The 24,787-nt window shown below is 39.5% G+C and overlaps 1 protein-coding gene and 1 pseudogene across 27 annotated transcripts in view; both read right to left on the bottom strand.

Moving 5' to 3' along the window:
• Positions 1-1,832, bottom strand: part of PICALM (phosphatidylinositol binding clathrin assembly protein) — a 90,766-nt gene extending 88,934 nt beyond the window's left edge. For 12 of the 27 annotated variants that reach the window (XM_019739589.2, XM_019739574.2, XM_019739570.2 and 9 more), the window contains exon 1: positions 1,359-1,831. In XM_019739589.2, coding sequence (XP_019595148.2) covers positions 1,359-1,488 — 130 coding nt within the window. In that variant the 5' untranslated portion in view covers positions 1,489-1,831. Of the gene's footprint in view, positions 1-1,358 lie in introns of all 27 variants that reach the window. The other 15 variants (XM_074335636.1, XM_019739580.2, XM_074335637.1 and 12 more) reach the window with 3 other exon arrangements.
• Positions 1,833-18,351: 16,519 nt separating this feature from the next.
• Positions 18,352-20,376, bottom strand: LOC109451377 (elongation factor 1-beta; annotated as a pseudogene).
• Between the last annotated feature and the right edge of the window lie 4,411 nt (positions 20,377-24,787).

The raw sequence follows: 24,787 nt of genomic DNA, 5'->3' as shown, positions 1-24,787 counted from the left end.
GTCCAGTGGCCATATAAAAAAAGGAAATTATTGTGCCTATTTCCGTATTTTTCACTGAAAAGTTTCGGGTCAAAGCTCCACTGAGCCAAAGCTTGAGTAAGCCACTGAGCTTTGCACCTTGAGGTAAATGAGAGGAAAGAAAAAGGAGGGTATTATTACAGGTGGCTTCCAGGTTTGGAAAAAAGTTGGGAGGAGTTAGGTCTAGTGATTGTACGTAAGTTAGTGAATGGAGCACCATTCCGCTGTCTAAGACAAGCTAGTCCCCCAAAAGACAGCCAGCATAAAATTAAAACGGAGTCCAAATTCAAGCATTATCAAACATCTTTTCACCATTTTAAAGAGATGTGTGTGTTGTAGGTTTGAGTATTAATCCATTTTCAATTCCAATAGTCTACGCTTTCAGCCTCAAGCTTCTAAATTCAAAGCCAGGATTAACAGTTCCAGGAAAAGATACCAGTATCAGCAAACCCTTTCGCATACCCCCATTAGAACCAAAAAAAGGCGGGGGGGGGCGGGGGGGCAGGGGGGATGCCTCACCTTCACATCCTATCCCCGTCAAAAGCACCAAAATACAATGATTACATGCCACCAGAGGCAATTAAAAATCCCAACTTTCTACAAAGCTTTCCCTACACCAAACGGAATCCCTTGACTTCTACTCCCACGAATAAAGTAATCTGGGATAAAAGTCGGGTATTGAGTATGAAACGTAAACTAAAAGGAGACGACGGAAATTAACGGAAGCTACAGAGGCAAAGAAAAGTAACCCAGATGGGGGGTTCGTAAAGGTGGAAGAGACACTCAGGCAGGGAAGGGCCAGGAGCAGAGGCCAGTGGAGCAAAGGAAGTGGTGATCACTTCAGGGGAGGCAGTCCTCGGGGTTGCGGAGAAAAGGGGATCCGGGTCCACGCCACCGGGCGTTTACGGAAACCCGGAGAAGGCTAGTGGGAAACAATGGGGCGGTGAGAGCCGGAGGCAGCCGGGAGCCGCTCCGGAGAGGGCGACCAGGCAGCACGGGACGGGTGGCATGAAAGAGCTGCAGTAGACGGAGGAGGCAGGGGGGCGAGAGGCTGGTTGGGGAAGCAAGTTGGTCGCGTGTGATGGGCACCGCGGCGCGCACCCGTCTGGGAAGCGAGGGTCCCCCCGGACCCGTAGGGGAGTGGCTTGTCAGGGATTTTCAGACAGGGAACGGAAGCCGCGAAGGCAGGTGTGATGGAAGCAAAAAGAACACGGCTAGGACGAGCTCAGGACCCGCCGTGCCAGACGAGACGCAGGGAGGGAACAAGCAGCTAAAGGGGGGTAAGGAAAGAGCTGAGGAGAAAGACGCGAGGCGCGGGGGCAGCGGTCGGCTTCACTCACAGTCCAGGTGCTTTTTCTTGGGCCCCATGATCTCGTGGGTCGTGGCCTTGCATACTGTCTTGGATACCGCGGAGCCGGTGACACTGTGCTGGGCGGCGGTGATTCGGTCCGTCAAGCTCTGGCCGGACATCTCTGCGGCGCCTCCGCCACCCCTTCCGTTCCACAGCCGGCGGGGACTGGGACCCCCAAAAGCCGGAGGGCCCCCACCCCCCACCGCACCCCCTACCCCTACCGGCTCCCTTCACCGCCTGCTGGCCTGGGGCGGGGCTCAGGGCTGCGCGCTGCTACCCCGCCGGGAAAGAACCGGCTCCTGTCACCCGCGGGGTCAGGCACGGTGTCGGGCGCTCCGCTGCCCCCGCCTTAGTTCAGCCCACCCCTTCCCTGGTCAGCTGGAGCCGGGCAGGGTAAGAGGGACAAGCAGCTGCAGGAAAATGGCGGCGCCAGGCTCCTCCTCGGAGCTTTCCGGGCTGCCCCGGGTCACGTGACTCGAGCGCCGCCCCTTCTCCCTCTCCCGCCCCTTTTTCCTTCCCTTTCCTTTCGACGCCCGCCCTCCCTCGCTCCGGGAGGGAAGAGCGGGCGGTGCCCGCGCGTTACGTGGTGGAACCCGCCCGGCGGGCGCAACAGGAGGCCCGCCGAAGGCGGGGGGAGTGAGCGGCCGGCCGCGTCACGTGACGCGCCTTGCCAACAGGTCGCCGGAGGCTGAGCCGGCGGGGGTCACAGAGAGGGGCGGGGGAGGGGCGAGGAGTCCTGCGCGCTGGGGGCGGGGCGGGGAAAGGTGTCCGGCTTCTCCCCTCGCCCACCCGGTTCCGTGGTTGTCCTAGTGCCTGTAGTTGAAACCAGTGGCTTGACAAAGAGGTGCAGCTGCCTTCACAGCTCCCCCTGAGGAAGGAGGTGTCAGAGCTCCGGCTCCCCGGGCTTTCATAGCTGAATCTAGGATGTGTTTAGAGACGCCCCCAAGGCCATCCTCCTGGCATTAAGGAAAAGGCTTGAGTAGGCCCATTTTCTGAGCCTGCCAGCAGGCCTCTCCTCATTGTGTAACTGTAGAAGGTCTCCTTGCTTCCTTACCCCAGAAGGGTTGAGTGTTTTTCCCCTTTTCTTGGGAGGCTTGGAAATGTCACCTGTTTTTGTTTCTGTGAAAACTGCACATGCTGCTGCCAGTCTAAATTTAGATACTAACCAGCCAGTATTCTTCAGGGCGTCAAACAAGACAGGAAGCACATAGTTTCACTGGAATTTGAAAAAGGAAGTGCTAGAATGATGTCAACCAGAGTAGCTTGAACCCTATAAGGCTAGCTGGTGTGGTGACTAAAGGTCCACACCATAAAGGGAAGTGAGAAGAGTGGCAAATGGAGAAGTCCCATTCAAACAAATTGAAACATCACTACCTGCCATCTCCCCTGGGTTAGTCTTTCTTCCCTTTACTCTTGCATAAACCATAGTTGCAGGGAAAGAAGACATTGACACTACCCTGTAGGCATTTTAGAGGAATTATTATGTCTTGTGAATCTGTTCTATGAGTTCCAGATCTATTAACAAAGCCTTTAGAATGTTATTAGAGCCCTACGTTTAACCCAGATTTGGGGATAAGTTTAAAAATCTCTATGAATGTTAAATTGCTGTGATAGTCCTATGCAATCTTGCTACTAGTTTCAAATGAAATGCTAACATAGTCAACGTCTGTGTGCACCATCTGCCAGCCAAATCTAAAATACTGTGCTTCAATCTGGTGACTCTCAAAAGATGCAAAGCTAATAGATAGTTAACAGTTTATGCATCATATCATGAATTTTGTAGTCTCCTCCCATTCCCTTTCCCCCCCCTTTTTTCACTATGGCTGGTGAAATTCTGCAACACCATGCTTTTGCCAAGAACATACAGTTCTTAAACCATCAGGCTTCATCTTTGTCAAGCCAGCCCCAAATTTCACAAAACTGTAATGACTTCCTTCACTGCATCTGCAGTCCATCTGCGGTTTGGTGTCCAGTTTGCTGCCCTGTTCCCATCAGGCAGTGGAATTAACCCAATTCTCAAGACATGTCAGCCATTCTTGCTACTCTTCTGTGGATTCTGCTGAATAAGTTACACTTGGCCTGAGCCTCTGCACTGGTAAACTCCCTGATGGGGTCCACATGAGCATGGCATTTAGCTATCAATACCTAAATATTTCATTCTTAGGGGAAATTCTGGTTGAATGAATGAAAACATTTTGAAGTCATGCATTTGGCAACACCACTCCAAACCTCTCATTTGATAAGATTTATCCACTTTTTCACACATTATGTCCATCCCATAATTATCTGTCTGGAGCATCATCTGTATTTCAGTACTTTATTAATTCATTCACTATTTCAAAAAATATGTATTGAACGCCTACTATGTGTCAAGAACTGTTCTAGGTGCTGAATGCTGGTCTAACGGTGAACCCATTGGTGCTTTGGTAACTAATCAGCTCTTAACTTTGATCACCAACTTGAAGCCTTTTTTTTTTTTTTTTTTCATTACAAATGAACAGAACCAAAAACAGAAGGAAAACTTGAATAGCACATGATATTTCCCATGTTCCCCAAATTAAAAAGTAGGTGCCCCAAATTAAAATAGAGAGGTATAGGGTTTAGGGGTGGAGCAACAGTGTTTTTTTAATGCCTTCTATGTGCCAGGAACACTACATACAAAAAGTTTTTCATTTCATTCTCACTATTAGAGCTCTAAAAGTATTGTGCCTATTTACTACAAGGAAAAAAAACAAATCTTAGAAGTTAAATCTTAAAAGTCCCAGAATCCCACAGATATTAAAGTAGCAGAAGTAAGATTTAAAAACTCATTGTCTTGGGTGGCCGGATGGCTCAGTTGGTTGGAGCGCACGCTCTGGAAACAGGGTTGCAGGTTCAATTCCCACATGGGATCGTGGGCTGCACCCCCCTGCAACTAAAGATTGAAAATGGCAACTGGACTTGGAGCTGAGCTGCGCCCTCCACAACTAGATTGAAGCACAATGACTTGGAGCTGATGGGCCCTGGAGAAACACACTGTTCCCCAATATTCCCCAATAAAAAAATTTTTAAAAACTCATTGCCTTTCTGTTACTTTATCTAGACCCTTTTGGCAACATTTGAAGCAACTGTCAATGTAGGTTAACTTCATTCAACAAATACTTCTTGCCTGTATACTCTATGCTAGGCATTGCTAGATGATGAAATAATATGTGAGACAAACATGGTCTCTGTTCTGTGTTTTTACAATATTTTAATTGGCAACAGAGAAGAAAATGTGCAGCACCTGAAGAAACTTGATGATGTCTGCGATTTAAAAGTAAGAAAAAGAGAAAGAGAATATAAAAGGATTGACCAGAATTTTTACTCCTTATTACTTCACTTAAGCCCTTTCCCAAATCCAATGAGCCTATAATTCTTTATTCCCATTCTCAGACATTAGGGTTATCTAAATTATAATCTTTTGATACTCTGTTAGCTAAGTTAATGCAAACACCTGGCAGCCCCTTCCTCCGTGACATTTCTGTTTGTTACTTCTTGATGCTGCCAAATCAGTTAAAGATCATAATCTTATATAACCTTACAAAAAGGTAAAGAAAATTTCTTTGAATGTAGCTGAGTTCTCTTACTGGAACCTCAAAGCAAGTACCCCACTTCCAACTGTGGGATCCTTATTCAAGCCCTCAGTATACATACTTGTGATTATAATAAGAACGTAACTTTGTTGATTACTTACCCTATGCTACACGTTACATGCACTATCTCAGTTCAAAACTACTTCATGACCTTAAGTGGCAGAGACAGCTTTATGTTCCCCACACTGTTTCCTTTTCTTCTGAGCACACAGACTGCATTTCCTAGCCTCCTTTGTAATTAATTGTGGTCATGTGACTGACTTCTGTCCAATAGAATGTGGACAGAAATGATGAAAGGCATTTAAAGCTTGGCCCACAAAACCTCTGAAAACTCCTACACATGCCCCACATTTTCTTTTTTTCCCCTATCTACCCAATGAATAAAGACTTCAGAGAATTTAGAGGAGGTCAAAACCACAAAATGGAAGAACCCTGGGGCCCCAAGTTAATCCTTAGGGGAGCGCTGCCCAGGAGAACTGCATGACCAGGAAAACCTGTATTGACTTTGACTTGTTTTGTTCAATTATGACTCTGAAATTAGCTCCTCTGCCTAATACACTTCTGTTCTCGCCATTGTACCGATGAAGAAATTGAGGCTCAGATAAAATTAAGGGACTTGCTTAAATGTATTAGGTGGGGTAGCTAGGATTAGATCTCAGGTCTATCTGACATTAGAGCCTGGGCAACTCACTGCTTGAGTGTCTCATGATACTAATTCATGTGCTTCTACATTTTCATAAACTTATATATGACCTTTAATACACACTGCTTCACCTAGCATGCTGAAAAGACAATAATCAGTAACCTCCAGGTTCTCTCACATATAAGGATCTCTTACTATCTTTAACTCACTTCTTTCACACTTTCTTTCAGGTATGTTCATTTTACAATTTCCATATGACTTACAATGTATTTGGACCCATTATACCTGTTGAAAGATGATATGTAGACTAGTTGTTAAATATAATCCTTCCCTTAAAAGGGAAGATTAACAAAATCTTGACCCTGAATCATCATCAAAAACTCTAATTATGAAGCAGAATAAATACCTGAGCTGTTAAGGTATCTGGGGTCCATTCTTTTTAATTAAATCAAGTACTAGACCATGCAACATTGAACTAAAATAAGGTCAGAGTTTTAGTGTTAATGTTGAAATTGGGATGTTGAATTTTGACCAGTAAGTATCAAGAAAATAAAGGAGATTTATTAATTCTTTTGAGGCACTGGGAGAAATACTGGACTTGAAGCCAGATACACTTAAGTTCAAAAGTGTGTGCAAGTTATTCGGTTTTCTCATATATGAAACAGGGATAATAGAGATTTGTTGTCAGGATTAAAATAATATACGTGAAAAACTAGTACAATGCCTGACATACAGTTGTCATTCAATAAATAAAATCAGTCAACAAACATTTACTCAGAATTTACTGTGGGCAAAGCACTCTGGTAGATTCTCATGACACAGAGATGATTTAGACAAAATATTAACACAGTGTAATAAGTAATACGATTGAGGTATACATAGAGTACTATAAGAATGAAGAAAAAGGACACCTATTTCTTCCTGAAGGAATCAGTGAAGGTTTCTCAGGGGTAGTGACCCATAAGCTGAGTCCTGAAAGATAATGAGGAATTGTGAGGGAATCAGGGAGAAATTACTCCACACAGAGAAAAACCACATATACAAAAGATGGAGCCATTTTAGGAGTGCAGATAGATTTATATGGCTTCCACATAGTGTGGGTGAGGTTTTCATGTATTCATTCAATCAGCAAGTAGTTATTGAGCACCTATATATGCTGGATAGTGTTCTAGGACCTGAAAACTTATCAGTGAACAAAATGGGAAAGTTTTCTGCCTTCTTGAATGGTGCATGTATTCAAGCAGGGAATATAACAAACAAAAAAATAAATAAATGTGAAACATATGCGGGGAGTGAAGAGTGCTATGAAGAAAAATTAAGCAGGGTAAAAGAATTAAGAATGACTGGAAGAGGGTGGCCAGATGGCTCAGTTGGTTCGAGTGCAAGCTCTCAACAACAAAGTTGCTGGTTCAACTCCCGCATGGGATGGTGCTAACAAGGCCAGGCAGAAACAAGACTAACTTGTTTGCAAGACTAACTTGCTGAGCCCCCTGCAACTAAAGATTGAAAGCGGCAAATGGACTTGGAGCTGAGCTGTGCCTTCCACAACTAGATTGAAGGACAAAGACTTAGAGCTGATGGGCCCTGAAGAAACACAGTTCCGCCATATTCCCCAACAAAATTTTTAAAAACAAAACAAAAAGACCCAATAAATGTTAAAAAAAAAAATGAATGACGGGAAGAGGACTTTAAATTGGATGACAAGAGAAAGCCTTTCTAAGGAGGTGACATGTGACTTGAGTGTACTGTGGGAGTCAGCAATGCAAAAATGGGGAAAAGATCAGTTTGCATAAAGGAAACAATAAAGACAATAGCTTTCAGGCAGAAACAAGACTAACTTGTTTGCAGAACAGCGAGGCCAGTGTGGCTAGAGAAATGAGTGAAGAGAAAGAGACTTAGGAGATGATCTCAGAGATATGGCCAGATCATGTAGGGCTTTTTAAGGAGCCTATGTATTGAGGAGTCTAGGTAATATCCAGAGGTAGATGTCCTATGAGAATAGACGGCTAGGCCTAGATCCTTGGATCTGATGATTGCCTGAAATAGACTATTTCCAACCAAGACCACTGGAACAAGGCCTCATTGATTGCCATGTTGTTCTTTGTATGTGTATCCCTTTGGCTTTGCATCTTTATTCTCTTGTCTATTTTCTTCCCGCCTCCTAGATCAAGGTCCTAGATTGTTAACAGACATCCTTATCCTTTACTCAAGATCTGTATCCTTGACAATTACCAGATATAAGACTAATTCTTCATACGCTGGTGAAGTTTAAGCAAACCTTATCCAAATTAAAAGGAAAAAAAAAACTTGATTATATAAGAAAGATCCAAATAGATTGTGTCACATGCTTTCATTGTCCACTTTTCAAAATCTGGGAATATAGCTTTAAAATGCCTTGCAAATTCTAATAATTTTTGTCTTAGTGTCTGTCTGCATTGCAGTTACCGGGTATATGATCTTCAGAGTCTTAAATGCTGCTGCACAGCCACTGCTACACTGGATGATTTACAAATCATCATCCAACAAAAAGAACAGGAAGGTCTAATAATTACAGAGGTCAATATGGCTACCATGAAAAACTCAGTGCATAATTGTGACTTATTAAATAGCAGTGCATTTGGATTGATCATGTCCTCCCCAGAAGTAATGGTCTTTCTTCCAACTTAAGCTAAAGATTGACCAAAAGAAGGGAGACTGACAAACCAAGCAAAAACTGGAATGATTTGCAAAATGAAATGAAGCAAAAACTAAAATGATTAATTGTACCATTCCATGATATGTAACACAAACTATGTAAGCTCTTTTTGTTTTAACACCAGCTTGTTCAGACCCATATGGAACAAGAGACGACCACAAATAACTGATGTAATTGTCACTCTGAACAGACTCAAGTGTCCTAGTAATTCACTTAGTTGACAAATTCTAACCAACCCCTGCCTAGGTCACTAACGTCTACCATAAGGTCTCCTCCTTTCTGAGTTAAGAGTCTAAAACAAGGCAACAGAATAAATTTCTGTTGAGTATGGCACTATGTTTATGGTAATTGTGTTACAGCAGCAAAAGGAAACATATAGAGAGCTTTGGCAGGAATTTAGATTTTATACTGAGTGAGATGAAAAGTCATCAGATGTTTTGAACAGAGGAATGACATGATCATATATATATATATATATATATATATATATATATATATATATATATGCTTGTATGAAGAATTGAATTGAAAGCAAGAACAGAAGCAAGGAAACCCGTTAGGAAGGAATTGCTTTAGACCGGAAGAGCAGTCAGTGACGCGGACTAGGGGTAGAGTTGAAGACATGGAAATGAAAAGAAGTAGATAGACTTACACATATTAAAATGAAGAATCAACAGAATTTGCTGGTGGATTGAATAGTGAGGAGCAGAATCTGGGGACGGTGACTCAAGGAAAGGAGACTGTACAAGGATGAGCCCTAGGATTTTGGCCTGAACAACTGGATAAATGCAAAATAGGGACAGATGAAGTTGGAAGGAATATAGAAGCCAGGTCGTGAAGAACCTTGTATACCATGTTAAAGAGTCTGGATATTGTCTTGAAGGCAATAGGAGTGCAATGAAAGATTTTAGGTACAGGAATGTCATCAAGGACTAACTGATCTTTGTGGTTCCTTTCATTTTCTAAACTTAAATTATATTTTAAAAGATGTCCCACAGCCATAAACTATTATTCTCTTTCCTCATACTTCTACCTCTGTATGTAAAGCTTTGGTTTTTAATTTAATTAAAAGCCTAGTTATGAAGTAAGTTATCATGAAAGTTCTGAACAGCTTAAGTTTTACATTTCATGGTCTGCATTAGGCCTGATTTACAGTTGTCTGATAGAATATTAGAAAACAAAAAGTTGTACTTATTCATAAAAGTTAGGCCGAGGTCAGATCAAGGGAAAACTGGCTAGTGAATAGAGGGCATTGTGGCAGTGGCATTAGAGAGGGGAGGAAGGATATAGATTCTAGAGATAGGAGGTAAAATACATAAGACTTGATAAAGAGGTTGCGTGAAATAAATAAGGGAGAACACCGAGTCTAGATTGATTCCTAGGTTTCTGACTGTGGTTATCTGGATATATCATGATGCTATTCACCGAAACAGAGGATACTGGAGGGAGAGGAAATTGGGAAGGTGACAGGGAGAGAATGATGCATTCAGTTGGGACACACTAATTTCTCTAAATAAATAAAATTTATATCTTTTTTTTAATTTATTGGGGTGACAATTGTTAGTGAAATTACATAGATTTCAGTGTACAATTCTGTATTACATCATCTATAAATCCAATTGTGTGTTCACCACCCAGAGTCAGTTCTCCTTCCATCACCATATATTTGATCCCCCTTACCCTCATCTCCCACCCCCCACCCAAATTTATATCTTAATAGCAGTTCTAGGTTCACAGCAAAATAGAATGGAAAGAACAAAGAGTTACCATATTCCCTATCCCCACACATGTACAGACTTCTCCACTATTAATATCCACAATGGTACATTTGTTAACAATCAATGAACCTCCGTTGGCACATTATTGTCACCCAAAGTCCACAGTTTACATAAGGGTTCACTTTAGGTGTTGCACATTCTATGGGTTTTGACAAATGTATGACATGCATTCACCATTGAGTATCATACAGAAGAGTTTCACTGCTCTAAAAATCTTCTGTGCTCTGCCTATTTATCCGTCCCTCCCCCTCAACTCTGGCAACCTTTGATCTTTTTACCATCTCCTTAGTTTACCTTGTCCAGAATGTCATATAGCTGGAATAATACAGTATATAGCCTTTTCAGATTGGCTTCTTTCATTTAGTAATGGGCATTTAAGTTTCCTCCATGTCTTTTCATGGCTTGATAGCTCATTCCATTTTAACACTGAATAATATCCCATTGTCAGGATGGACCGCACTTCATTTACCCATTCCTCTACTGAAGGACATATTGGTTGCTTCCAAGTTTTGGCAATTATGAATAAAGCTGCTATAAATGTCTATGTGAAGGTTTTTATGTAGACTTAAGTTTTTAGTTCATTTCAGTAAATACCAAGGAGCAAGATTGCTGGATTGTATGGTAAGAATATGTTTAGTTTTGTAAGAAACTGCCAAATTGTCTTCCAAAGGGGTGTGCCATTTTGCATTCACCAGCAATGTATGAGAATTCCTGTTATTGCACAACGTCACCAGCATTTGGTATTTTCAGTATTCCAGATTTGGGCCATTGTAATAGGTGTGTAGAGGTATCACATTGTTTCAATTTGCAACTCCCTAATGACAAATGATGTTGACAATATTTTCATATTTATACTTGCCATCTGTATACACGTGTGTATCCTGTTTCCTGGGGTTTCTGTTCCTGTCTTTTGCCCATTTTTAAAATTGGGTTGTTTGTTGTATTATTGTTAAGTTTTAAGAGTTTTTTGTATACTTTGGATAAGTCCTTTATCAGACGTATCTTTTGCAAGTATTTTTTTCCCAGTCTGTGTCTTTTCTTCTCTTTTTCTTGACATTGTCTTTTGGAAAGCAGAAGGTTTTTTTATTATTATTATTTTAACTTAGTCCAGCTTATCAATTATTTCTTTGCTGGATCACACCGATGGTGTTGTAACAAAAAAGTCCTTACCATACCCTAAGTCATCTAGGTTTTCTCCTAGGTTTTCCTATGTTATCTACTAGGAATTTTATAATTTTGCATTTTACATTTATATCTGAGATGCACTTTGAATTAATTTTTGTGAAGGGTGTAAGACCTGTGTCTAGATTCTTTTAGTTTCTTTGTTTTTGCATGTAGATGTCCAATTTTCCAGCACTATTTGTACAGAAGCTTTCTTTGTTCCATTGTTTTGCCTTTGCTCCTCTGTCAAAGATTAGTTAACCCTTTTTCATGGCTCTATTTCTGTTCCATTGATCTATTTGTCTATTGTTTTATCTCGAAGTTGGGTAGTGTCAGTCTTCCAACTTTGTTCTTCTTCTTCAGTATTGAGTTGGCTCTTCTGGGTTTTGCCTCTGCATAGCTTTAGAATCAGTTTGTTGATATCCATAAAATATTGCTGGGATTTTGAGTGGGACTTCATCGAATCTATAGATCCATTAGGAAGAACTGAAATCTTAACAATATTGAGTCTTCCTATCCATGAACATGGAATATCTCTCCATTCGGTTAGGTTTTTTAAATATCCTTCATCAGAGTTTTGTAGTTTTCCTCATATAGGACTTATACATATTTTATTAGACTTATACCTAAGTATTTTACTTTTTTGAGTGCAAATGTAAATGATAATACATTTCCAATTTAAAATTCCACTTTTCATTTCTGAAATATAGGAAAGTGGTTGACTTTTGTATATTGACCTTTTATTCTGCAGGCTCCCTATAATCATTTATTAGTCCCAGGAGAGGTATTTTGTTTTGTTTTGTTTTTTCCAATTCTTTCAGATTTTCTTCGTAGACAATCATGTCATCTTTGAACAGGAACAGTTTTGGTTTTTTTTCCTTCCCAGTCTGTATATCTTTTCTCATCTTATTTCACTAGCTAACTTAGTGGGGGTTTTTTTCTCCATACTTTAAATATTTTGTTCCACTCTCTTCTTGCTTGCATGGTTTCTGAGAAGAAATCAGGTGTAATTCTCATCTTTGCTTTTCTACAGGTGAGGTTCCCCCTACCCCCACCCCCAGCTTCTTTCAAGACTTTGTCCTTATATTTGATTTTTCTGAAGTTTGAATATGATATGCTTTGGTGTAACTTTTTTAAGGCATATATCCTGCGTGGTGTCCTCTGAGCTTCCTGGATCTGTAGCTTAGTATCTGACATTAATTTGGGGGAAATTCTGTTATTATTGCTTCAAATATTGCTTCTGTTCCTTTCTTTTCCTTCTGTTGTTCTCATTACACATATTTTACACCTTTTGTAGTGGTCCCACAGTTCTTGGATATTCTGTTTTGTTCCTTTAGTCTTTTTTCTCTTTGCTTTCTCAGTTTCAGAAGTGTCTATTGTCATATTCTAAAGCTCAGAGTCCAGTCATGGATTTTCCTCAGCCATGTTTTGTCTATTAAGAGACCTTCAAAGGCATTCTTCATTTCTGTTACTGTGTTTGATCTCTAGCATTTCTTTTTTATTCTCTTAGAATTTACATCTCTCTGCTTACATTATGTATCTGTTCTTGCATCTGGTCTACTTTTTCCATTAGACCCCTTTAACATATTAATCATAGTTGTTTTAAATTCCCAGTCTGATAATTTCAGCATCCCTGCCATATCTGATTCTGGTCTGATGCTTGTTCAGTCTCATCAAACTATGTTTTTGCCTTGTAATATTTCTTGTAATTTTTTTGTTGAAATCCAGATATGATGTACTGGGTAGAAGGAACTCCAGTAAATAGGCCTTTCATGGTGTGGTGGTAAGGTGTCAGGGAAAAAGTGTTCTATTGTCCTATGATTGGGTCTCAGTCTTTTGGTGAGCCTGTACCCATGGATTGTGAACTTTATCAGTGCTTCTCAGTTTCCCCCACCTCTTAGGTGGGACAGGATGGCCAGAGGGAACTAGATTTGTATATGTCCCTTCCCCCAGGTTGGTTAGGCTCTGATAAAACCCCAGCAGATTAGATTCTGGTAAAAAAGAAAAGTTTCTCCTGAGGGTAGAGGTTATTAAAAACAGAATTCTCTGGTGTATTTTAAAATGTTTCTTTTTCCCCTTCTGCTGATGGAAACACCAGGAGAATTTTCTCTGGTATTCACTCTAAGGGCCTGGTAGAGCTCCTGGAGGTAAGACTCACAAAAGGGAGGTGGGGGTGACAGCGGGAGCCTGGGGAGGAGGGGAGGAGAAATTATGCCTGAATTCCCCTAGAGTTTTTAGCCCTCAGACTTGTCCACACAGGTGCTTGAGTCTCCATAAATTTGTTAATTACATTTTAGGTTTTCTTATCCCTGCACTGTTTCCTATGGAGGTTCCTGCTTGGGGGTTTCTGCTCTGTAAATTGTAATTCTTTGCACTCACCTGTCTGTCTCCAACTTTGGGGGCAGCAATTTGCCCTCTGACATCACCTCTCTGATAGTAGATCTAAAAAGAGTTGCTTTTCCAGTTTGTTCACCTTTTTACTTGTTTATATGACACAGTGGTAACTTCTATGCAGCTTATATGCAGATCAGAAACTGGAAGACTGGACATACTGATTTTGAAATGCTCATGAGACATACAAATGGAGCTGTCTGGTATACCAAAGGATAGTAATGTGGCTTTCAGTAAGCTGGAGCTATAGACTCAAATAATATGAGTATACAAGTAGTTGGTAAAATCACGGAGTGTGTGATGTTAAGCTGGGAATGAGCTCCCACAAGTGAGAAAGAGTTCTGGGGAATTCCAACATTAAAGAGGAAGCATACAATTTCGAAGGAGCACTAAAGATATAGTCACTCTCTAATAAAATTAAGTTTTCCCTCGTTCCTTGTTATTGCTCGTATAAATTTATCAAAGTTCATTACCTTTTATTCCTTTACACCCACACCTCCCACACCCCAATTAACTAAAGCAATTATATTACATAATCTGCTCATCCTGGCGCAATTTTTAACATAAGACTTTTAAAAGTCGAATAAAATATCTCAAACTATCTTTTAAATTAGGTTCTATAGATAGCTCTATAAATCTTTTGTTTAAAAATATCACTTTAAAGCAAAGAGATTTTATTCCAATTGTAAGTCCAGAATAAGTTTTGAGTACCAAATTCTAAACCTCCAAAAGTAAGATTAAATTTTTAGATACTGAAAGCTGCCAGGAAACAGCAGCACTTCTGCATACCACAGTAAAATGAAGGCGGCAGAGACACATCTGCCAAACTTTTTATTATAATTAAATCACTTCGTACTGACATAGCTTTACTTTAGAAGAGAATGTTTGTGGGGATTTTAAATCAGATAAAAATAGGGCTGCTGTTTTCTCTCTACCAATTAACATAGTTGACATTTAGCCAGATCTGCCCTGGACACAGCAGGGGATGTACAGTTTGTCCTGATTCTGTGGGAAATGAAAAATGCAATACTTGGCACAAGAAGAAATATGTGAACCCAAAAAATGTTGACAAATATAGCAAGTCAAATTAAGAAAGTTGATTTACTGAAGGGCACTCTATGCTTTCTAGAGAACAAAGCGGGAAGATTCTCTGAGCTACCATAAAACATTAGGAACCTTGAGCTTAGCTATTAATACTATATGTTAGTGACATTTTTAGTTAAAGACATTTTTCCTACAACTCAATTAAATATGCAATTTTTCTTACTGTGAGTTTAAGAAAGGAACTGATAGTGTCTCACACGCAGCATATAAAGACATGTTAAAATTTTTTGTGCAGAAAGTCTGCTTAGATGTCATCTAGTCCGATTCCTTTATTTACAGGTGAGGAAAATTGGTCCCAGGGATGTTAAATTATTTTCATAGTCACACTGTTACATTACCCTCACAGATTCTTTGGCTCATGAACTGAAAACTTTATGGGAACATCAAAGCTATAGTAATATTTCAAATAACTGGAGTGCTTGAAGAATAGAATATTCTAGTTCATTTTAAATTATGGTTCACTAATGGTTTGAAAGAAAAGTGTTTTTATATTTATAACATCATAAAAATTGATCTAAGGTGTCTTAGCTTACAGTCCCACCGTTATAAGTAGCAGGTTGAAAACATGAAATTGCTAATATTGGATAATTATTCACCCACAAAAGTAGCAAATCTCATATGGTTCAACCTAAAATATGAAAGTAAACTGTAAACTAAAGATTTGAATAACTTATAATAACTCAAGTTCATAACTCCAAAGAATACTTTATGTAGTTCAGCATTATGGCTCCAAATATATGGTTCACATGACTGTGTTGAAAATAGTCTGGCTCCATAAATACTCTGAAAAATGTGGGACCTGTGTAGCCGTCCACCAAAATGGAATAACAAAATCCTGTTATTCATGCCCTTGTATAGTCCCCTCTTATCATAAATAGGAATGAACTGTATAATCAATAAAATATTGAGGTAATGATGGTACATGACTTCTTAGGCTAGGTCATAAAAAATATTGCAGCTTCCACTGTGCTCTCTTGGCTCACTCATTCTGGCAGAAGTCAACCACTGTTATGAGAACACTCCAATGGTCCAATGGAGAGGTCCACATGGCAAAGAACTCAGGCCTCCTGCCACCAGCCTGCATTAACTTGCCAGCCTTGTGAGTGGGCCATTTTGGAAGCAGATCCTCGAGACACCACAGCCAAACTCTGAAAGGTTGAATAAACAGACCAAGATTACGAAGCCAGGTCTACCTGTCTCCAAAGGCTATGCCTAATCAGTCTGTATTTTCTTCTGCACGAAATTAAAAGAGCCCTTCACTCTTAGGGTCTTGAGGCCAACATGTTCATGATCCTGAGAGTGACGGACTCCTTGAATGTTGCACCCTAGGTACCTCATTCAGCTCACTCTAGCTCTATCCCTGTACATAGCTTCCACCTACTTGGATTCCCCTGACTGCAGAGACCTTGTATCTGGTCTGCTCTCTGCTACGTAGTACGGGGCCTGCACCTGCTTAGGGAGGTCTGAGGGTATCCAATGGGCCCATGTCTAGATGAGTAAGTCTATCCAATTTGGGGGTGAAATGTGACCACGTCTCAAAGCCATATCTTTCAATTTAGCTTTTTAACACTAATAAAGCTGCTATTTTAATCTCTGGTTATCTGACTCCTATGTCTGTCTGTCAGCTGACTCCAGTAGAGGAAAAGAGTGCTATTTAATGACAGTCACACACACACCCATAGACACACACGTAACAGTTCCCATATAGATATAGATGATATAGATGTAGATGTAGATATAGCTACCACTAGGATCCTTTATAGCATTACTATGGAAGAGGAAGGAGACAGAAGGACAGCATTTTATTTGTTTTAAAATATAGTTCACAGCTCATGTGATTTCCCTGGACCTGTATGGCCCTAATTCCATTCCAGGGATTATATTATGGCTCTCACTTCAGTGCCTCTCTATAAAGTTCTCCCTGAAGGATGATTCAAGATCACACCAATCTTTCTCTACATCGATCCTTCATAACATTTGTTTGGACCTCACTGTTTACAATTCCTTTAGTATCTCTTTTCTAATTATTCCAAGTACATATCGCTTATCTCTTCAATTAGATTGTAAATTCCCTCCTCTCAATTTTGTCTAACCGTGTTGGGGCACATTACATGAGCATCATTATACACTTATTGATTGACCAAATTAATAGAAACACTTCTTCAGGAAAAACCCACTTAACATGTTTTTCCTCCTAGAAGATCATTTTGCCTCAGAAATCATTCTTTATTTCAGAACATAGTACAGAGCCTTTTCACATGGACTATGCTCCCCAAGAAAACTGTGCAGTGCTTAAATCACATAAATCCATCATGCAGTCCTTTTCGAGTTATTCATATTTCAGAAAATGTGCTGATTTTTATGTTTTGCTATTAATTTGCTTTGCCAGTTTCTTAATTTGTGATTTTTCTATTTGTGTAGCTACTGATCTAATTATATTGTTTTAGATTGGCTAAAATACCAGTTCAGCTAAAAAGAGCTTGCTATGGAAACAGTGTGTGGACTCTGCCTGAAAGACTCACCCCTAACCTTTGTGTAGGTGGGAACCGTGCATAGAGGCCCACATATCATATGTCTAAATATTTAAATGTTACAATACCATTAAGCACTCAAACTTTTGAAGAAAATGATGTCTTATCTTTCTACCTTGACAAATTTTCTTCTTTCTTTTCTGAATTTCACTGTCATATTTTCTGTTTCTATGTTGGCCTTAATTTATACTCATTCTTGGTGCTCTAAAAGATTAAAAAACAAAACGTAATTGTATTCAAACTGTTCAAATTTGGAATATATTTTGCATCAAAAATGTAAAGTAAATGTAAAAAAACTGAAAAATTACAATAATTTTATATATTTAAAAATGATTTTTCTAAAGCATTCAAAATTATCTCTTAAAATTGAAAAGGAAAAAACAAATTATAATTAATGAATATCGAAGTTGCTCATCAGAATTATCAAAACAATCTTTTGAAAATTTATTTGCATCTATTTAAATATTTTAATAAAAAAACTATTCTCAATTCTCACATTGGCCATCCAGTGGCGCATGTGAAGAAGTGCTCTCACACATCATGTATGTTATGTCTCGCCTTCATATACACCCATTTATGAGTAATATGAATTGTTTTATATTGCAAAATGTCCCTCAGCCATCATGTTCAATTATTGCAAGTAATACACTGGTTCATGAGGACTTGTGGAAATATAAATTAAAACATGAAGAAAAGCAAGAACATAAATGCTTGGTACACTGGAAAGTGATACCGCACTATGCAAAAATCTCTTGTACTCTTGCTATCTGAGAGGAAGCCTCTGAAAAGTTAGTCTTTTCTCCTACCTAGATGCTTCTGTTATTCAAAGCCACCCAAATTGCTGGTATTCATCTCCAAATTTGGTGGTGATACAATCCACAAGATTTCCCAACATTTAGACATAGTTGCTTTTTATTCAAGGGCATATGTCAAGAGATGTAAAGAAACATTTCCCTGGACCATAAAATGCTATTAAACTTGAAAGCAGATATTTCAGGGACACACTGTGCCGATGCATCAGATCTCAAGTGCCAGAGGTACCCATATTTACATTATATCATTTAATCCTCAAAATAATGCTAAGGCATTGTTCATTATTTTCAGAGAAAGAAACTGAAATTAAGAAAGGTTAAGCAAACTGCTCAAGGGCACAGGTAGTAAATGACAGGGTTGAACTTCATGTAGATGTTTTCTGAGTCCTAAACCTACGCTCTTTTCCTTTGTTCTTGATTAACTGTCCACGTCTCTTCACTCTAAATTTTTAGCTCGGAGATCACAGAGTATAATGGTACTGCTATTCACGAGGATGAAAATTATAAGTAAATTGTCATCACCGAACTTTGAGCTCGAGGGCAGGCATTGTTTTATCCAGCTCTTAGCACAATGCCTGGAACACAATAAATAATAAATGTTTGTCAAACCAATAATGATTAATCTGGAGCCAACAATAGGCTAGGGAAATTGACAGACATAATTTGTGAATTGACAGCCTAAAATAGATTCATTGAGACAACTACAGTACAACCTCTACTTCATGTAACACATTTTTATATGATTAAGTAATTTTTTTAATAAATTTTATTGCAAAACAGTGTGTTTCTCTAGGCCCATCAGCTCCAAGTCGTTGTCCTTCAATCTAGTTGTGGAGGGCGCAGCTCACTGGCTCATGTGGGAATCGAACCAACAACCCTATTGTTAAGAGCTCGCACTCTAACGAACTGAGCCATCTGGCTGCCCTGCTAAATAATTTTTTTAAGACTAGTCATCTTTATACCCTTAGTTCTTGCTTCGACTTTGTTGGGTTTTTTTCATTTTGTTTTGTTTTTTGCTTTGTCTATAAATCTTTTATTTAAGGGTAAAGATCCATGATGGATTTTAGATCTTGTTGAAAGCACCACATGCATGACTACACATAGTCCTCCAAAGCAATGATCTGCTCCTCCAGCGTATCTGTTCCCAACTTTATCATCTTCCACTACACATTGTATTTGAAGTTTTTTAATTCCATACCGTGCTGGAACTAGTATAAAAGAGCCCCAGACCAAGCCATCTGCTTGCATGCTCCTGACGCACTCCTCTAATTTTGCCATATCTGTCTCATCATCCCAAGTTTCACATCTAATAAGATGGAAGACTGGGCAACAAGTGCAGGTTGTTTGGTTTTCTTTGACAAGTACTGTGCAAGGTGCCCTCATCTTAGCCTCTTCGCTTCTTCCTTTCCTCCTCCTCCTCCTCAGTTCCAAAGAGACCCATGTCATCATTGTCTTTCCTACCATCTATACCTCCACTTCCTGTGGTGCCTTCCACATTAGTGGGCCCAGACTTGCCCAAAGCTTTCTTCACTCCAGACAGGGGTGCCTTTTCCTTTCTGTAAGACTTAATGTGATTATACCACAGTGGGGCATGATACAAGTTGGCAGGTGGTGAGCCAGAGACTGCTTCCAATACTGCCACATCTGCTAGTGATGGCACATACCCCTGATGTAACTCTTGTGCTCCATCCAGGTAGTTGTTAAGCACCTGGAGGCCTGCAGTCTTTTCAGGTCTCCAAAACCCACTGCATTGGCTGATCCAGGAGCTGGGTGGCAGCTGAAGAAACAGGAGCTTGCTTAGACCTTTTTTTTTTTTTTTTTTATTGGGGAATATTGGGGAACAGTGTGTTTTTCCAGGACCCATCAGCTCCAAGTCAAGTCATTGTTTCTCAATCTAGTTGTGGAGGGCACAGCTCAGTTCCAAGTCAATTCATTGTTTTCAATCTAGTTGAAACTGGCCCATGTGGGAATAGAACCGGTAACCTTGGTGTTATGAGCACGGTGCTCTAACCACGGAGCAAACTGGCTGCCCTGCTTTGACAGTTTTAACCTTGATTCACATTTTGACCTTGATTCTCAAATGAATCCTTTTGAAATGAAGACTGCATTTATTCCAATTCTTTCTGGCTTCCACTATTATTCCTATGATCCTTGCTACAAAACAAATTATAGGATATTTGGAGATGTTTACCTTGTTTAGATTTGAACTACATGCAGTTATTTTTTTCTCAGAAAAATCTCATGGCACACACAGATTCATGCCAACTTGGAATATGGTCATCTGGCCCATCTACCATTTTAAATAACATTGAAATTTAAGTTTGTATATTTAGAGATAGAGTGATGATGCCATAGAATTTTATTGTTTCAGTTCTTTGGAAGTTCCACAAGGAGCAACCCGTATCCAGTACTGAACATCGTAAGATGAATTTCCCAGCAAGTTGTAGAGGAAAAAAAATAAACCCCCTCTACTTCACCTCTCTTCTATTGGACCAGAAGCAGCAGCTATTTATTTACACCTTAGTCTAGATTGGGAACATAAGTGGTTTCAAACAAACTCGTGCAGCATAAACCCAAGTGGTAGGCAACTGCTAAAGAAAATGGTGGTAGAAAAAGAAGACTGGTGTCAGACACAATCTGAAATATCCACTCCCCCATTCTTGCTTGGTGATCGAATCTTGATTTGAGTTGGGTTTATAGCCACTCAAAACACAGAAAGGAAAACAAGAAGCTTCCTTTGCAGTGAGATATAAAATCCCACGTGACTAATTCTAATCGATGAGATGGGAGCAGCACTGTCCTTTGAGATTTCCTGGAAGGCTCCTTAAAGGGAGATCATGAAGCCTTCTTTCTGTCTATCTCCTTCATTTGGGCTGAAAATAAAACGTGATGGCTGAAGCCCCCGCAACGGTTCTGGGCCCCTTGGTAGAAGCCACATGCTGCAGGTGGCAGAACAACAGAGTAAAGAGTCTGTGTCCTTGTAGATCTTCTTGTAGATCTTCTGTGCCAATCCTGGACTGTCCACTTTCATACTTCATGATGTAAGAGCAAAATTAATTTATATTTCATGTAAGCCACTGTTTTTTGTGGCTTTCCATCTTCCTCATCTGTACCTAATCTCAAGAGACAAAAGGGTCTATTAAAGTTCTCATAGGAGGTCTGACAATAGAGTTCATGAACTTGTTGCAACGATGTTGCTAACTTTTTTGATATCAGAGGGATTATTCATTGTGAATTTGTACCAACTGGACAAACAGTTAACCAAGTTTACTACTTGGAAGTGCTGAAAAGGCTGTGTGAAAAAGTTAGATGACCTGAACTTTTCACCAACAATTCATGGCTCTTGCATCACGACAATGTACCAGCCCACACTGCACTGTCTGTGAGGGAGTTTTTAGCCAGTAAACAAATAACTGTGTTGGAACACTCTGCCTACTCACCTGATCTGGCCCCCACTGACTTCTTTCTTTACCTGAAGAAAAAGGAAATATTGAAAGGAAGATATTTTGATGATATTCGGGACATCAAGGGTAATACGATGACAGCTCTGATGGCCATTCCAGAAAAAGAGTCCCAAAATTGCTTTGAAGGGTGGACTAGGTGCTGGTATCAGTGCATAGCTTCCCAAGGGGAGTACTTCGAAGGTGACCATAGTGATATTCAGCAATAAGATAGGTAGCACTTTTTCTAGGATGAGTTCGTGAACTTAATTGTCCAACCTTCATATATTGTTCTCTCTAGGATCTGGCCTTATCTCCATGATCATCTTCTTTTTCTACTCCCCAACCCAAATATTATCCTATGTCCACCTGGCCTATAGAAGCCAAAGACACCTAAACAACTTCAAGAACAGGGAACTTGTTAATTAACCCTACTTTATGAATACAGTATCAATTTTTCAAATAATATGCCTGTTTTCTCCCAAGGTGACCTAAATATTCTGCATTTTCTGTACTGTGATGTTAGTTTAAATTATTTCCCTGCACTTTACACAGTTCATTAATTTTATGATGTTAAGGGCCCTAGAACCTTTTCCTATAATACTAAGAAAGGTAAACTAGCTGAATGTGAATTTTATCCTTAAACTTCAAACTGGTTTACACATTACATTGAAAAGTACCACACAGCTGTTTCCCCAGAAAGCATAGTTTTTCTTTTCAAATGTTCTCTCATTTTCACAATCTAATCTCTAAAATGTTTCAGGCCATTATTATTATTATTATTAAGTTTTCTTTTTACCCCTGAAAAGATAATTTACATTTTCAATAGTGAATACTTAGTGAAGTAGATAAGAGTAGAGGATTGGAGGAGAAAAGAAAATGAAAGAAAAAAAATCAGATTTTAACACAGAGGAAAACTGATATAAGTGCACATTAAACATTTTGGCTAAGTAAAATCTTACAAAGAATACCGAAAGATTTTTTTTTTTTGTACCAACAGGAATAAAAGCCTAACAAAACCAAAAGGCAGGTTTCCTGTGATCTAATAAGATCATTTTGTCTTCATAATTAGCAAACTGATGTTGCTAAAATAGCACATGGGAAAGTATGCTCAAATGTTCCCCCAATAGGAACAATGAGCATGATTCAGACTGTGAGCAATGGCAGCATAGGATGACTCTGGGGAAATGCACACATTGCCAACTCAAATCTGCGGACACCAGCATATGTGCTAGTTAGTCCTCTACCCACTACTGACTCATATGTCTAATATATGTTGACACATTTATTTGTCATGTGTCTTTCTTTACTCTGCAGGGTGATTTAATACAAAAAGCACTGGGTTCAAGGTCAAGCCTTGAGCTCTAGGCCAGGCTGTAACACTTATGGCTTTTTGCATGCCACTTGACCATGGCCAGTGTCAATTTCCTCATCTGTAAATTGGGGTTAATATCTGCGCCGCTTGCCTCACGAGTCTGTTGTGAAGATCCAATGATATGTATGTATTAGTGCTTTGTAAGTTATAAAAGTCAAGCTTTCTCTTACTTCAGGTTTTGCCACGTATACCTTCAGTATACTTGTCATATGTCCTGAAAATCGCTTTGAAAATTAAGAGCCAGTCTGGATCTTTCAGTGAATTCTTAAGAGCAAATCCCTCATCCTCTTGAGCCTTTTTTATCTGTAAATGATGAGTTGGACTACATTGATAGATCAAAGTTTTATTTTGCAGCAGAAAATTTTTTTTTAAATAAACTTATTCAGAAGATCACCGTGTAAAATAGATGAAAGCAGATTTGCTCTTAACTGAGATGGTTGAAACTGGAATGAGGAGAATTCAGAGTCCTGCCTAATTAGACTTCCCCCCACCCTCCAGTATACCCCACTTAGGCAGCCATTGAAATCCCTCACATCAAATCTCAGATCCTTCCTACGCTAACCTTCTATTTGAGCCCTTATGTTCCTATGCTTCTTCAAACAAAACTCTCTCTGCTATGAAGGGGTAAAGAAAAGCTGTAATATGTTAAGGTCAGATAGATGCCCTGGCATTTGAACCCTTGTTAGTGACCAACACATTGGCTGAACTGTAACCAAGTCAGTCTAACCAGGTCAGTACAAAGCTCCTTGAGATGAAAGATGTCTTCAAGAAGCCATGTGAATATCTCAGCAGTCATCATAGAGCAAAGAACTCTGTCTGAAACTATAAAAGTAAATATTGAGTGGGCGATTCTCCAAGTTGTTCTCCACTAAATATACAGCAATACTGCAGGCTCTTTGAAACTGTTTTCAGTAAGAGTGACTCAGAGATGAGGAAGCCACTTACAATAAAGCAATAATGCAATGCCATTTCTCAATGCCCCAAACAAGGAGATTACTTAGGGAAATTGGCTTCAGGATACACAGGTCGTGTAATCACAGAATGTCAGACCTGGAAATAATGTTAGAGAACTACCAGTCTATTTTACAAGCGACAAATCTGAAATCCACGAAGACTGAGCTGCTCAAGGTTAGAAATTCATTCAAGTTTCATTAAGTAAACATTCACTGAGTACTATGTGTCCGGTGGTCAGGATAAGAAGGCAAATAAAACATGATCCTTGTTCAAAGTAGTGGGAGAAGACAGACAAATAAATCCATATTTGTAGCTAGATTGTTGCAGAACTAGGATTCAAATTCTGTGTCTAAGTTCTTAAGCCAGTGTCACACTGCCTCTCAAATTGAAAAGCTTGAGAAATTAAGAGTGGCCAAACTGCTCCCAGGATATATTAATGTAAAGTAAGCCAAGGTCCTTGAGGTACAAAGGTCCTTATCCACATTTCTTGAGGACCTATGAGTAATAAAGAGGTCTTTATCCATACATGGAAGAAAATTCTTCCAAAAATCTTTCACTAATACTTATAAGGACTTCTTAGAACACTGAGGATATCATGAATGGAAAAGTCCTGAAAAGAAATCTAATCATAGCATGGCCTTTTCTCCAACCTTTGAAGAAGCCACCATCAAGGTCAAAGTCATGAAAAATTCCATAAGCTACTGCCATACTTTTCAACCTACTTAATCAAGACAGAGATTTAATTAGCTGTCTTTATGGGTTTATTATTTTTCTTTGGTATATAAAACGCTGAAGAAATATACAAGATTTCAAAGATCTATGCCATCATCCAGAAAGAAAAACAAAAACAAAAGCCAAACACAAACTTATGGCCACACCAATAAAACCTCATTACTGGAAGATTCTAACATGAATTCTTT

This window comes from Rhinolophus sinicus, linkage group LG06 (genome assembly GCF_036562045.2).
Source record: "Rhinolophus sinicus isolate RSC01 linkage group LG06, ASM3656204v1, whole genome shotgun sequence".
Taxonomy (NCBI): Eukaryota; Metazoa; Chordata; class Mammalia; order Chiroptera; family Rhinolophidae; genus Rhinolophus; species Rhinolophus sinicus.
Note: the sequence above shows the minus strand (reverse complement) of the source record. Positions and strands in the feature narration are given on the sequence as shown.